Source organism: Oncorhynchus mykiss, unplaced genomic scaffold (assembly GCF_013265735.2).
Source record: "Oncorhynchus mykiss isolate Arlee unplaced genomic scaffold, USDA_OmykA_1.1 un_scaffold_164, whole genome shotgun sequence".
NCBI classification, from domain to species: domain Eukaryota; kingdom Metazoa; phylum Chordata; class Actinopteri; order Salmoniformes; family Salmonidae; genus Oncorhynchus; species Oncorhynchus mykiss.
In genome coordinates, this window is record NW_023493668.1 from 536,089 (window position 1) to 551,547 (window position 15,459).

The 15,459-nt window shown below is 46.3% G+C and overlaps 1 protein-coding gene and 2 pseudogenes across 2 annotated transcripts in view; all 3 read left to right on the plus strand.

Moving 5' to 3' along the window:
* LOC118947559 (nuclear fragile X mental retardation-interacting protein 1-like) overlaps window positions 1–1,908 on the plus strand; it is a 31,855-nt gene extending 29,947 nt beyond the window's left edge. For both annotated transcript variants that reach the window (XM_036972494.1, XM_036972495.1), the window contains exons 9-10: window positions 138–379; window positions 527–1,908. In XM_036972494.1, the coding sequence (XP_036828389.1) occupies window positions 138–379; window positions 527–1,147 (863 nt within the window). In that variant the 3' untranslated portion in view covers window positions 1,148–1,908. The remainder of the gene's footprint in view (window positions 1–137; window positions 380–526) is intronic.
* Window positions 1,909–13,426: 11,518 nt separating this feature from the next.
* On the plus strand, window positions 13,427–14,647 carry LOC118947561 (annotated as a pseudogene).
* A 20-nt stretch (window positions 14,648–14,667) lies between these two features.
* Window positions 14,668–14,846, plus strand: LOC118947575 (annotated as a pseudogene).
* Window positions 14,847–15,459: the final 613 nt, after the last annotated feature.

Genomic DNA, 15,459 nt, shown 5'->3' on the forward strand with positions numbered 1-15,459 from the left:
TTCTCTGTGTGTGTGTGTGTGTGGAGGCAACAAACAGAAGACGTCGCCAATGATTCCACGGTTTTAGCTTCAATATTTTAACTTTCATTAAATTTCGTTATTCAACACGTTGAGATGTAAAGTTAGTGGTGTCTCAGTCCTGCCCATCCAGAGGACCAGTCAGCTGCTGAAGGAGAACCAGGAAATGCTGAAGGCTCTGCCAGCCAAGCCCCAGAACAGTGCTTCATCTGGGGCTAAGAGACTCTACCCTGAGCCCCCCCAGGAACCACAGCCTGGGTCTGGTCCTCATAGACCTAGTCGGGGGAGAGGAAGAGGTGCGAGAGGAGGACGAAACAACATGGACACCCCCCAACAGCGCCGCGCCACTCTGCTTGAGATGGTAAGACACCGGGAAAGAGGCATCTAGGCACAACTGATTTTACAAATCGGTTGAGATAAAAGTTTAACATTTTCAAGTCTGTATTGTGAATGTAGTTAGCATTTTTTTCTACCTGCTGAATTGTTCTATGACCCCTGACCTTTACAGTTACTGGCCCCAGACATCCGCCATGAGAGGAACGTGCTCCTGCAGTGTGTTCGCTACATTGTCCGAAACAACTTCTTTGTACTGGAGGGTCAAACTCAGGACCAGGAGGGAACTCGGGGTAGAACGGTGATCACAGATGACCCTAACCTTGACCTCCTGACACAGGAAGTGAGAGCAGATGATCTGAGGGCTCTACTCCCAGCTACCTCTGTGGTTGGTCCAGATGAAAAAGGTGACCAGGTGAGGTCATCACTAGAAGGTACCCAGAAACCACCAGTCTGTCAGGGACCTTCAGAGGTGGACATTTTGAATGGTGAAGATGTTCATCCTAAGGAGATGCCAGGTGCAGCCTCAAACCCTGATGTCATAACTCAGCTGAACTCTAACCCTGAGGTCCTGGGGACTGTGGCTGAGCAGTCTGTAGCCCAACAAGTGGGAGAAGACCAGAGCATGGAGGAGAACACACAGAGTGGGCCAGCCAGCTCACAGTCACATCCCCTCCATGAAACCCCAATGGACTTGGCTGTGAATGCTAATTATGGAGATGGTCACCCTGAAGACCACTCCCAGACCTCCATCCCCAACTATGATGATGAAGTCTGGGAGACCCAAGACCCCTGAAGTCACCCTGACCCTTCAATCAAGACTATCACCCTTAAATCAAGACTGTCACCCTAACCCTTAAATCAAGACTGTCACCCTAACCCTTAAATCAAGACTGTCACCCTAACCCTTAAATCAAGACTGTCACCCTAACCCTTAAATCAAGACTGTCACCCTAACCCTTAAATCAAGACTGTCACCCTAACCCTTAAATCAAGACTGTCACCCTAGCCCTTAAATCAAGACTGTCACCCTAACCCTTAAATCAAGACTGTCACCCTAAAAGCAGATTTATTCTTGATCCAGAAATGTGGTCCGGAGGCTCCGTACCACTGCGTAGCCTCCGGAGGCTTGCAGAGGCCAACTCAAGCTCCGCATTGCCGTGCACCTCCAAATGTTGTAACCATGCAGAGCTCTGTATAGCTCCGTTTTTGACATAATTGGATGACTGTAGTTGGGGGCGGGACTTCCTGTATAAACACAAAATTCCTTCCTTCACAACAGCTCTGAAGTATGAATGCCCTGACTTCTGTAGAGGCCGTATCGCAGTAAATGCTGTACGGCCATATCGGATTGGCCATGCAGAGCCTGTAACCCTTAAATCAAGACAGTCCCCTAGACCTTTCACCTTGTCTCTGATGTTGGCGAGTTATTTCCCTACAGTCATTTATGTTTTCATCTAAACATCAACTACCTCTGGCATTTTATTTGTACTCTTCTTTTTTCAACATGGAAATAAATGACTTGTTCTACTGTGGGAATATAACCCAGGAAATCGATAGTTCTTGGACCATCTTTGTCCTTTTTCGAATCAAATGTATTTGTCACATGCTCGTGTTTAGCTGATGTTATTGCGGGTGTAGCGAATGCATGTAAGCTATGTATCAGTCTTATGGCATGTGGATGGAAGCTGTTCAGGAGCCTGTTGGTGTCAGACTTGATACAACGGTACCACTTGCCCCGCGGAAGCAGAGACAAGTCTATGGCTTAGGTGGTTATAACGGTTCTGGATGGAGGGAGTTCGGCCCCAGTGATGTACTGGGCTGTCCTCACCACCACCTGATATAGAGGTTATGGATGGCAGGGAGCTGGGCCCCAGTGATGTACTGGGCTGTCCTCACCACCCTCTGATATAGAGGTTCTGGATGGCAGGGAGCTCGGCCCCAGTGATGTACTGGGCTGTCCTCACCACCACCTGATATAGGGGTTCTGGATGGCAGGGAGCTGGGCCCCCGTGATGTACTGGGCTGTCCTCACCACCACCTGATATAGAGGTTCTGGATGGCAGGGAGCTCGGCCCCAGTGATGTACTGGGCTGTCCTCACCACCACCTGATATAGAGGTTCTGGATGGCAGGGAGCTCGGCCCCAGTGATGTACTGGGCTGATCCGTAGCACAGATCACGAAGTCAGATAATTTTCACTCCATTCACATGCTTATCAGTTTGAGTCATACACGGGCTTGTCATGTTGTTATTTGAACAGGCCCTGGTCTACAGTGAAATAATCTAATTTCAGTCCTCCTTTATGATGATTATTTTTGTTCTATCTGTCGTAGCTCATTAGTACACCTTTGTGGTTGAAATGTATATCTATTGTGTGTCCTAGGATACAACAATTAATTGAACCCCTAACCCTGGTAACGGAGGACATCAGGTGGGTGTTGGGTAGAACCACTAGGTCCTGGAGAACAGGTAACGGAGGACATCAGGTGGGTGTTGGGCAGAGCCCCTAGGTCCTGGAGAACAGGTAACGGAGGACATCGGATGGATCTGGGTGTTGGGTTGAACCCCCTAGGTCCTGAAGAACAAGAGCAGAGTTAGAGGTTAGGAGACGGACGTCAACAAGCAAACACACAGGTTACACTTTACTGGGAGAACATTTTGATGGATTAGTGCAGTGTTATAAATGGGAGATATTTACTTTTCAACACTGGGATGGTACAGCCTACCTCAAGCTGGTCCCCCTCTGACTCCGAGCACAGATAATCAGACTGATCTGAACTCGCTGGTTCTGGTGGATGGGATACTTCCTGGGGAGCTCAGACAGTTGATGGTCCTCAAGTCATTTGGAGGTAAATTGAGGGACATTTTTATAAGCTCAGCATAACTACCATTTCTTTCTTTCTCAAATGTCAACCAAAGCTTAACACACTATCTATTGGGCTTCACTGAAGTGTAGGGCATCAGGGCTTTCAGTGGTCGACCGTCCAACTCCAGCATGTAAATCCTGGTGGGGCATAGGGGGGGGGGGGACAGCTTTTAGATGCATGCCAGTGTTGACAAGGGGGGGCCACAAACTGTTAGGGACTACATCAATCTGTCCCAACACCTTACCACTGCTACACCTGACTATCAGCGGAGCCTTGTCTGGCAGCGAAACGGTTCATTCATGCTGTTGGATTCGTGGTAAACTTTGAACATTGAGATATTAAAGACATAATAGATCAGACGCATAGTGTATAAAAAGAGACTGGGTTTATGCCAGAAGGTAATGGGTCTCCGTAGAAAGACCGATGGCTTTGGAATGTGTTGGGTGGACGGGAGGAGATCACAGGATTGCTATAAGGGAAGTGGATGGACATCTGTGGATTAGGCAAAGGAAGGTTTGAGGTCAAGAGGTCAGGTCAGATCCCCTGAAGGGAGTAATAAGGGTTTAGTATCCTGTTTCCCTTATCCTGTGGAACCATAAGATGTAAGGATTGGAGAGAATGAGGAGTGTCCAAAGTGGGGTATATATATACTTGTGACGGTGAGAACATGTTTTTGTCTGAATTACAGCTGTAACGACCCTTTGGGGAAGAATTAAACTTGGTTAAGCTTCTCTAGTGTCCGTGAGTTATTTACTCTGAATAATTAGAACCAAACAAGCCTCATTTACTGCCTTTCAAAAAACATAGCTGATATGGCTGACTTGCTTAAACAAATGTGGTTTCTAATGACAATCGATATGTACAAACTATGGCATAAGGGGACGATAAGAGGCAAACCGAAATATCGATTAAGACGTTGATGAACGAGCTAGGACGGACATGGTCAAATCCAAATCAAATTGTATTAGTCACATGCGCCGGATACGGATACACCTTACAGTGAAATGCTTACGAGCCCCTAACCAACAATGCAGTTTAAAAAAATTAAAATACAGATGAAGAGAAAAGTAACAAGCAATTAAAGAGCAGCAGTAAAATAACAATAGCGAGACTATATACAGGGGGGTACCGATAGAGTCAATGTGCGGGGGCACCGGTTAGTTGAGGTAATATGTAGGTAGAGTTATTAAAGTGACTGCATAGATGAGAGTAGCAGTGGTGTAAAGAGGGGGGGGGCTGCAAATTGTCTGGGTAGCCATTTGATTAGGTGTTCAGGAGTCTTATAGCTTGGGGGTAGAAGCTGTTTAGAAGCCTCATGGACCTAGACTTGGCGTTATGGTACCGCTTGCCGTGCGGTATCGGAGGGAACAGGCTATGACTAGGGTGGCTGTAGTCTGACAATTTTTAGGCCCTTCCTCTGACACCGCCTGGTATAGAGGTCCTGGGTGGCAGGAAGCTTGGCCCTAGTGATGTACTGGGCCGTACGCACTACCCTCTGTAGTGCCTTGCAGTCGGAGGCCGAGCAATTGCCGTACCAGGCAGTGATTGTGGTAGCAGAATCAGAATCCTTTAGGTAACATTTATAAAAAAATGTCTTATTCATTTTCTAAGTATGCTTATGTGGGAAAAGTTACTTTTCCCATTGGGGAGAGGTTAGGCCTGTCTTCTTATGGGAATGTGTCTAACTATTTACATGTCCCCTCTGAGGTTGCCCTTATCTTGATTTAGTATATGGCCTAGGAGGCTCACTGTCTCCGTGAGATGGGATGGGAGTATCTAAAATGACAATTGATATATACCATTGGATGAGGTAATGTCTTGGTCCTAAGTGGTACCAGGAATGAGATAAGAGCTTCGTTTAGGAGACCAAACTGAAAGATAATTTATAGCTAAATACTGTCTGGCGATGGGATGCTCCTCTCTCAAGTAAAATTCTTCCTTTGTGCAGTTTTCCTAAGACCTGTGGTTTGTCATGTCGACTAGGGTAGATCTTTGCTATAAAGGATCTCAGTTGCCATTATGTTGACACTCAGAGAATTCATTTATAGACACTGAATTGATCTGAGAGTCACAGGGCTATGGTGAAGCTCATATTTATTAAAGATGGACTTTATGATAACTCTGACTTGTGTGTGGTTTGCTCTCTCATGATTTGGTAATACAGGAAATTTCCACGACATGATGCAACCGGTCAGGATGCTCTCGATGTTGCAGCTGTAGAACCTTTTGAGGATCTCAGGACCCATGCCAAATCGTTTTAGATTCCTGGGGGGAATAGGTTTGGTCATGCCCTCTTCATGACTGTCATGATGTGCTTGGACCATGTTAGTTTGTTGGTGATGTGGACACCAAGGAACTTGAAGCTCTCAACCTGCTCCACTACAGCCCTGTCAATGAGAATGATGACGTGCTCGGTGCTCCTTTTCCTGTAGTCCACAATCATCTACTCTAGTCTTGGTTACGATGAAGGATAGGTTGTTATTCTGGCACCACCCGGCCAGGTCTCTGACCTCCTCCCTATAGGCTGTCTCGTCATTGTCGGTGATCAGGCCTACCACTGTTGTGTTGTCTGCAAACTTAATGATGGTGTTGGAGTCGTGCCTGGCCATGCCTTTTTCAGGTACAGAACGATGGCGCTCTTGCTGCAGGTGATTCCCTGATCCACGTATACAGAATGGTGTCATCTGCGTAGACATCTGGCCCTTCTTTGGACACAGTGTTAACAAACCTCCAAACAAGCTTCAATGCCATACAACACTCCTTCTGTGGCCTCCAACTGCTCTTAAACACTAGCAAAACTAAATGCATGCTTCCCGCCCACACCCGCCTGACTAGCATCACTACTGTGGACAGTTCTGACTTAAAATATGTGGACAACTACAAATATCTAGTTGTCTGGCTAGACAGTAAACTCTCGGTTACTAGTCCAACGCTCTAACCACTAGGCTACTCTTCTGCCACCCCAATAAACGGAATAAACGTGGTGAGTGAAAAACTTGATGAAATAGTCCACTCCCTACCCGGTATCTTATTCTGCCACTATAAAACTTTGTAAGCGTTGTTTGTTGGCAACCTTGTTATTTCCGAAGATTTTGGAACAGATTCCCTTTGGCTCGTTCTACAAATTATACCCACCCTGGTAGTGGTGGAGTAGGGGCCTGAGGGCACACAGTGTGTTGTAATGTTTTAAAATTGTATAAACTACCTTAATTTTGCTGGACCCCAAGAAGAGTAGCTGCTGCTTTGACAGGAACTAATGGGGATCCATAATAAACCCCAGGAAGAGTAGCTGCTGCCTTGACAGGAACTAATGGAGATACATAATAAACCCCAGGAAGAGTAGCTGCTGCCTTGGCAGGAACTAATGGGGACCCATAATAAACCCCAAGAAGAGTAGCTGCTGCCTTGGCAGCAGCTAATGGAGATACATAATAAATACAAATATTAAATGTACAGGCTACAATGTGGGGATCTCATGCACAGTGATGCCAACTTAAGTGTAGTAGGCATACTGTGCCTACTACAGATCAGATCTGCTTGCAACAATGTATGACATCAAAAAACATTGCAAACATTTGCAAAGCATATAAATAAAACTGTACAACCCTGCACCACAGTCTACATTACCACAGTCTACATTACCACAGTTGGTTATTAAGAAAGTGGATAACTGCAAAAGCGCAGAAGCTACTATATGCCATTGCAGAGCATTGTTCGCTGCTAGCATGCCACCATTTAGGTATGGCTTGCAAAGCTGCCTTTTCAGATTCTGTGGCAGCAACAAACTTCCATATGCACCGCACCAAGTGCACAGAAATTATTAGGGGAGTACTGGCTCCTTATTTTCTCCAAAGGGTAACATCAGATGTGGGGGATGAGAAGTTCAGTCTCCTTTTGGATGAGTCCGCTGATCAATACCTGGGTGTGGTGATTTGGTATTTCAGTGCTAAAAAAAAGAACCGGTGTGTCCACATTTCTCGGGCTGGTTGAATTGGAGGGGGGCGATGCCAGATCAATAGCAAAGGCGGTAGTTGAGTTTCTTGAGAAGTGTAACCTTGAAAAAGAGAATCTTCAGGGTTTTAAAGGAAGAATGTGCATTGCCCAATTTGATTCTCATCCGCTGTGTGTGTGCTATTCTTTACAATTGGCTGTCAGTGCAGCATCCAAAAGAAACCATCCCTAGGAGTGTTGAGTACTTAATCAGGGAAACCTACCACTGGTTTTCGATTTCCTCAAAACGGCATGAGGCGTACAAAGCAGTGTATGCCACCATGAATTGTGGCCAGAAACCCCTGCATATCACAAGTGTGTCACACGTTGGCTATTGATTGAGCCTGCAGTAACTTGTATTTTTTATTTTATTTTTTATTTTACCTTTATTTAACTAGGCAAGTCAGTTAAGAACAAATTCTTATTTTCAATGACGGCCTAGGAACAGTGGGTTAACTGCCTGTTCAGGGGCAGAACGACAGATTTGTACCTTGTCAGCTCGGGGGTTTGAACTTGCAACCTTCCGGTTACTAGTCCAACGCTCTAACCACTAGGCTACCCTGCCGCCGTATATTGAGCCAGTGGGAAGAACTGAAACTCCACTTTGAGTTGACCAAGGCCAGTGAGCATTGCTACATGGCGGATGTGCTCCACGCCACGTACATGGACAAGATCAACTATGTCTACCGGACATTCTTCAAATCAATCCTGTCCAACGTACAAGTTGCAGTGAAGTCATTTGAGGGAGATCAAACAGATCCTGTCAAGCTTTTGGACAATCTGGTACATCTCTTAACATCAATTTGCAGCAGAGTAGTCAACCCTATGGCAAAAATGGATGTCCTGAAGGATCCCGTTGATGGACATCTCAGCCCATCACCATACCTTGGGTACCTTTTCGAGAGCATGGTGTACCAACTCAGTCTTGCGCCAGAGGACAAAAAGGTAATTCGGAGACGGTGCAGCAACTACGTTGTTGCTTTAAGCAAGGATCTGCAAGCAAGGCTCCCAGACAACATAGAAGCCTTGCGAAACATGGCCTTGTTCAGTGTTAAGGAAACGCCAAAGCACAATAAAGGCACCACTGAAATTATTAAAGTAGTTGAGCTACTGGGATACCAGCCCCAAACAATTGATAAAATTGTTTCCCAATTGAGAAACATCCATCTGTTTAGGTGGAACTCAACTGAAAATACAGTTGAGTTTTGGAGTGAAGTCAATAACTACACGGACTCTTCCGGGTCAAATCCATTTGAAGAACTGTGCAAAGCTGCACTCACTGCCCTCTCCTTGCCACACTCAAATGCGGAGTTTGAACGGCTGTTCAGCCAAATGAGTGTGGTCAAGTCAAAGTTAAGAAATAGAATGTCTCTGCACACTCAACTCCATACTCCTGGTGCGGTATGGACTGAAGCTGGCTGGTGATACCTGTTACCAGCATAAACTACCAAGTGAAGTTCTGCAGCAGTTTGGCACCACAGCAGCGTACAGCTTCAAGGCCTCTCCATCCTCTTCTGCTGTTTAAAGCTCCGTGACAATGCAGTTGGACAGTGAAGATGAAGAGGATTTCCTTGCCAATCTATGATTTATCATATTATCCTCTTACAGGAAATGGGAGGATAAGTGGCAGCACGGGCCCTCAATTTGGAGTGGTTCCAATTTTAACAAGAACGACGGCGTTGCCATTTTAATCAAGACCCCACAGGTGGTGGTGAAGGGGAGCACGGTGGTGGTAGGTGGGCGTGCTCTTTTAGCCAACTGTACTTTAATGGGGAGGGATTTTAATGTGCTAAACGTGTATGGTTTTAATGACCAACATGACCGGTGTGCACTTTTAGAGGACCTGCAGTCCCACATGCTAGGGAGGGATCCTCTAGTGGTGGGTGGGGATTTTAATTTTGTTTTTAATAGAGCAGACAGGAGAGGGGCATGAAAGGATTTTAAGGTAGACAGGTCAAGTGTTTTATTGCAAGGAAATTGGACTGCTCCCTTTTAGAAGATGATAGAGTAGTTCGTCAGTACACGGAGCAGTTCAGCCAGTGGCAGACGCTACAGGACTTATTTGATACACGAGCACAGTGGTGGGAAATGGTGAAGGGAAGGACGAGGACTTTCTTTAGAGAGATAGACGCATGGTGGGACTGCAAAAGCGACTGGAAAGGTATTTTAACCTATGCCAACAGGGCCTTGATTTTAACCAAGAAATTAAAGAAGGAAATTGTACTTTTAGCAGAACAGAAAAGCAAGGGGGTTATTTTAAGAAGTAAAGAAAGGGAATTAGAAGAGGGGGAGAAGTGCACTATGTACTTTTTAAAGAAAATAGTTAGTAAGGGTAGGTTAATGACTGGTTTAAAAAATAAAGATAGGGTTTTAAAAACAGATACAGAGGGAATAAAATAAGTAGTCGAGGATTTTTATGGGGAACTGTTTGGGGTAAAAGATGTATGTGAAGAGACCATGGGGGACGTTTTAACCTACATCGACAAGACCTTACCCAACACAGACGACCTGAAAAAAGACCTGACGAGGACAGAAATTGACCAAGGACTGAAACATTTTAAGAGGGGTAAATCACCGGGGGAGGACGGCCTCCCTTTGGAGTTTTATTTGGCCTTTTGGGATGTTTTAGCCGACGAACTTCTGACTGTTTTTACTGACTTTGAACATCTTGACAGACTACCTGACAGTTTTAGAGTGGGGATCGTGACTCTTTTATATAAGAAAAATGACAGGACGGACCTGAAGAACTGGAGCGATAACCCTTTTAAACTTTGATTGTACACTTTTTACCAAGGTTTTAACACTCAGAATATCTTCTGTTTTAGGGGAGGTGATCCACCCGGATCAAACCTGTGCCGTTCCCGGAAGGAAGATCACGGACAGCCTGATACTGATCCGAGATGCCATCTGTTATGCGAGAGACAGAAACATGCGGCTTGTAGTCCTAAATTTAGATTTTGAAAAAGCCTTTGAACGGGTCTCGCACCAGTACCTCTTTAAGGTACTGCAAAAAATGGGTTTCCCGGACAGGTTCTTAGTTTGGGTGGGAATGCTGTACGGGGACATCACCAGCAAAATCCTTGTAAATGGGCATCTGTCAAAAGCAGTGGGAGTACACTGCGGCGTCCGTCAGGGCTGTCCGTTATATCCTCTTCTGTTCGTGGCCTGTATTGAACCACTGGCACAGGTCTTGAGAAGGGACCAACGGATCAGTGGGGTGGGTATCCCGGGGAGTGGGGGGATGACCGCCAAGTGCGTCTTTTACATGGACGACGTCAACATTTTATGTACCAACCTTTTATCCGTCGACAGGACTCTGGACAGGACTGACTGGTACGGACGAGCCTCTGGGGCGAGACTGAACAGAGACAAGACAGAGGCCCAATTTTTCGGACCGTGGGCAGACCCAGACTTGACCAGACTACCTCTGACAGTTAAACTGACGGACATAAGGGTACTGGGGGTAAAGTTTGACCGGGAGGGGGGAGGGAGCGGTAACTGGAGTGGGATCCTGGGGACAGTAAGACAGAGACTGGGTTTTTGGGGACTACGACAGCTGACTTTTGAGGGCAAGGTTTTAATCATTAAAGCTGTGATTTTACCTGTGCTTTTATTAATCAGTTCTGTTTTTATTCCCCCTCAAAGGAGTATTTTAGACCTGGAGTGGATGCTTTTTTACTTCCCGTGGGGAGGCAAGTGGGAGAGGCTGAGGAGGGAGGTGGTCAAGAGGCCCAGGTCCAAGGGGGGTGAAGGCTTGCCTGACCTCTACTTGTTTCTGGGCAGCCGCTACACAGCGTTACATCTGACTCTTGCCACCTCCCCGGTCAACAACAAGACTCAGGCCCTCGCACGGTTCTAATGAACATTGACACTAGTTCATCTTGAATAATGTTTTTACGTTAACAATTAAATAAAGTTTAAACAATTAATACAAATTGAATGAATCAACATATAATTTCAAAATGTACAAATTAGATAACTTGTTTACAAATGTTAGACATCTTAGTAAGTAGGCTGTTATTACATGAGCATCATTTTGGGAAAACAAATATATCCATACCAGAGGTGGAACCTTGATCCCTGATCTACTGGGTGTGCAGACTTCTATTCCAGCAATAATACACATTATTATCAACTCATTAGGTTGGATAAATTGAGCAGACTTCTATTCCAGCAATAATACACATTATAATCAACCCATTAGGTTGGATAAATTGAGCAGACTTCTACTTGTACACTACTAGTCCCCTACTGTGGTCCCCTACTCTGCTAGTCCCCTACTGGGGTCCCCTACTCTGCTAGTCCCCTACTGGGGTCCCCTACTCTGCTAGTCCCCTACTGTGGTCCCCTACTCTGCTAGTCCCCTACTGTGGTCCCCTACTCTACTAGTTCCCTACTCTGCTAGTCCCCTACTGTGGTCCCCTACTCTGCTAGTCCCCTACTCTACTAGTCCCCTACTGTGGTCCCCTACTGTGGTCCCCTACTCTGCTAGTCCCCTACTGTGGTCCCCTACTCTGCTAGTCCCCTACTCTGCTAGTCCCCTACTCTGCTAGTCCCCTACTCTGCTGGTCCCCTACTCTGCTAGTCCCCTACTCTGCTAGTCCCCTACTCTGCTAGTCCCCTACTCTGCTAGTCCCCTACTCTGCAAGTCCCCTACTCTGCTAGTCCCCTACTGTGGTCCCCTACTCTGCTAGTTCCCTACTCTGCTAGTCCCCTACTGTGGTCCCCTACTCTGCTAGTCCCCTACTGTGGTCCCCTACTCTGCTAGTCCCCTACTCTGCTACTCCCCTACTCTGCTAGTCCCCTACACTGCTAGTCCCCTACTGTGGTCCCCTACTCTGCTAGTCCCCTACTCTGCTAGTCTCCTACTGTGGTCCCCTACTCTGCTAGTCCCCTACTCTGCTAGTCCCCTACTCTTCTCCTACTCTACCGGTCCCCTAATATTGTGCTGACCCTGGTTTATCCCTTCAAATCAGAAGAATCAGTGGAACAGGCAAAGCCATGGCGAAGTCTGACACATACCAACACAAGAGGTGAGTTAAACCTGGAGACTACTGTATTGGGTAACTAAACTTCTGTCATCTCTCTGGTAACTAACCTTCTGTCGCGTCTCTCTGGTAACTAACCTTCTGTCGCGTCTCTCTGGTAACTAACCTTCTGTCGCGTCTCTCTGGTAACTAACCTTCTGTCGCGTCTCTCTGGTAAATAACCTTCTGTCGCGTCTCTCTGGTAACTAACCTTCTGTCGCGTCTCTCTGGTAACTAACCTTCTGTCGCGTCTCTCTGGTAACTAAACTTCTGTCGCGTCTCTCTGGTAAATAACCTTCTGTCGCGTCTCTCTGGTAACTAACCTTCTGTCGTCTCTCTGGTAACTAACCTTCTGTCGTCTCTCTGGTAACTTAACCGTCTGTCTCGTCTCTCTGGTAACTAACCGTCTGTCTCGTCTCTCTGGTAACTAACCTTCTGTCGTCTCTCTGGTAACTAACCTTCTGTCGTCTCTCTGGTAACTAACCTTCTGTCGTCTCTGGTAACTAACCTTCTGTCGTGTCTGGTAACTAACCTTCTGTCGTCTCTGGTAACACCTTCTGTCGTCTCTGGTAACACCTTCTGTCGCGTCTCTCTGGTAACTAACCTTCTGTCGCGTCTCTCTGGTAACTAACCTTCTGTCGCGTCTCTCTGGTAACTAACCTTCTGTCGCGTCTCTCTGGTAACTAACCTTCTGCCGCGTCTCTCTGGTAACTAACCTTCTGTCGTGTCTCTCTGATAACTAACCTTCTGTCGCGTCTCTCTGATAACTAACCTTCTGTCGCGTCTCTCTGGTAACTAACCTTCTGTCGTGTCTCTCTGATAACTAACCTTCTGTCGTCTCTCTGGTAACTGACCTTCTGTCGTGTCTCTCTGGTAACTGACCTTCTGTCGTGTCTCTCTGGTAACTGACCTTCTGTCGTGTCTCTCTGGTAACTGACCTTCTGTCGTGTCTCTCTGGTAACTGACCTTCTGTCGTGTCTCTCTGGTAACTGACCTTCTGTGGTGTCTCTCTGGTAACTGACCTTCTGTCGTGTCTCTCTGGTAACTGACCTTCTGTCGTGTCTCTCTGGTAACTGACCTTCTGTCGTGTCTCTCTGGTAACTGACCTTCTGTCGTGTCTCTCTGGTAACTGACCTTCTGTCGTGTCTCTCTGGTAACTAACCTTCTGTCGTGTCTCTCTGATTACTAACCTGACCTCTACTTGTTCCTGGGCAGCCGCTACACAGCGTTACATCTTACTCTTGCCACCTCCCCGGTCAACAACAAGACTCAGGCCCTCGCACGGTTCTGGCTGGGATCTTACCTCAGAACTCTGGGGCTGATCCCAGTCGACCTGCGAGCCCCAGTCTCTTTCCTGCTACCCCCGCACTACGCCCAGCTCCAGAAGTTTTTAAGACATTTTAAACTGGAAAAATAAACAGTCACAGTTTTAACTAAACACCGCTCTCTTCTCTCTCTTGTGCAGGATCGGGAACCAGTGTGTCCAGTGCGCGGGCTCGCTCTAGGCGAGCCCACAACGGTCTGGCGCAACGTGGCCCATCCTGCTCTCCTGAATCGGCATCGGGACCTGTCCTAGATGGTCGCCCATGAGATCCTCCCGGTCAGGGCCGTTATGCACTCACCGGGCATGGCGAGGACATCCGCGTGCCCCCGACCAGGCTGCGGCTAAGAAGAGTCGGTGAGGCACATGCTCTGGGAGTGCAGAGCTGCCAGGGACCTGTGGAAGGAAGCAGGCCTCCTGATCACCCCGTGTCTGCCAGCAGGGGAGGACCTAACACCTCAGCTTGTGCTGTATGGGGTGGGCCGAAGGCCTATTCCATCAAAGGCCTTCACAAAGTTCTGGCCCACCCTCACGTGCCTGAAGGAAGAACTGTGGTCCTCCCGCAACCTGCTGGTAGGGAAAAGCGTAGAGACCACCCCCCAGGCAGTGGCCATGGTAGCCATGGAAGCCCTGGGATGGTACGGAAGGAAGGGGGCCTCGACCCCAGGCGAAGGGTCCCCCACAACACCCTAGGTCCCGGCGGCCACGGCCTGACAACGCTGCGGCGCCTAGGGGAGGGATCTCCTCTGGGCCCCGAAGGAAGGGACGGTAATTTATTCAGAGGAGCAGGATGAGGCGAGTTTGATTAGGACTCACCCCGTTCCTGTACAAGGGACCGAAGACAGCCTTTTAACAAAGTGACTTTTTAACATGTTTTTCATGTCTTAAAAATTAGATCATTAGTACACATTTTAAATGGCTTTTACAGATTTTATGTTTTTACAAGGAAAGTACTTTTATTCATGGTTGTTTTCATTGGTTTTAACATGTACGTTTTAACTAATTTAAATGTAACTTTCAAATGCTGTGTTTTATGCCTTTATTGCCGTTTTTATGTGTATAAATGATGTAAAAAATGTATGAGCTGTTTTTAAAGGAAATGTGTAAATAAAACTTTTTTCCAAAATAAAAAAAATCTGTTCTTATCAGTTTAATATCTGATACGTCCCCTATCTGGGGACCATATATTACATAGATTTTTGGAATAGGGAGATGGAATAGGGGCTTGCTCCGTCCACTCCACGCATCGATCTGGTATTGCAGTACCTCCAGGAACGGTGCACCCCCTTTCATTGTAAAGAGAAATCAGACAGAGGAAACAGAGTTGCTTCGTTGGTCTATATTGTATTTTCACATTGAGCAACATCATTTCAATATAAGTGATGGCTCGATAGTGCTGGTCAAATCGGTCACTGTTTTATTGACTACGATAGCTGTTGGGAATGGGGTGCGTTCATCTTCCAATCAAAGATTTTTCGTCACGTGCACGGGATACTTACTTGCAAACTTTCCTCAACAGTGCATGATCAAAAATATACACACATAGCTAAGTAATAAAGTATTTAAACATTTTTTTTGTTATGATTGGAAATATATACAGTAGAAGACTAACTATACAGAATAAACTATGAAATGTGCTAAAGTCATGTACTGGTAACATGGACTGTCTCACAAGCAACTGTCTGTATGTATTAGTTTCTCTCAATCACATACAAGCATTTCTTTGGAACAATGTTGTCGATTTTCAAAACAGAGTCCACAAGACACACAACTTTTGCAAAACAGTAAATGCATTTCGAAAATGTTTTTTAAACACATAAAAACATGAATAAAAAATATATTGTACCGTCAAAATTGCAAATACATTCATCAAAATAACAACTGTACGCAAAAAATGGGTC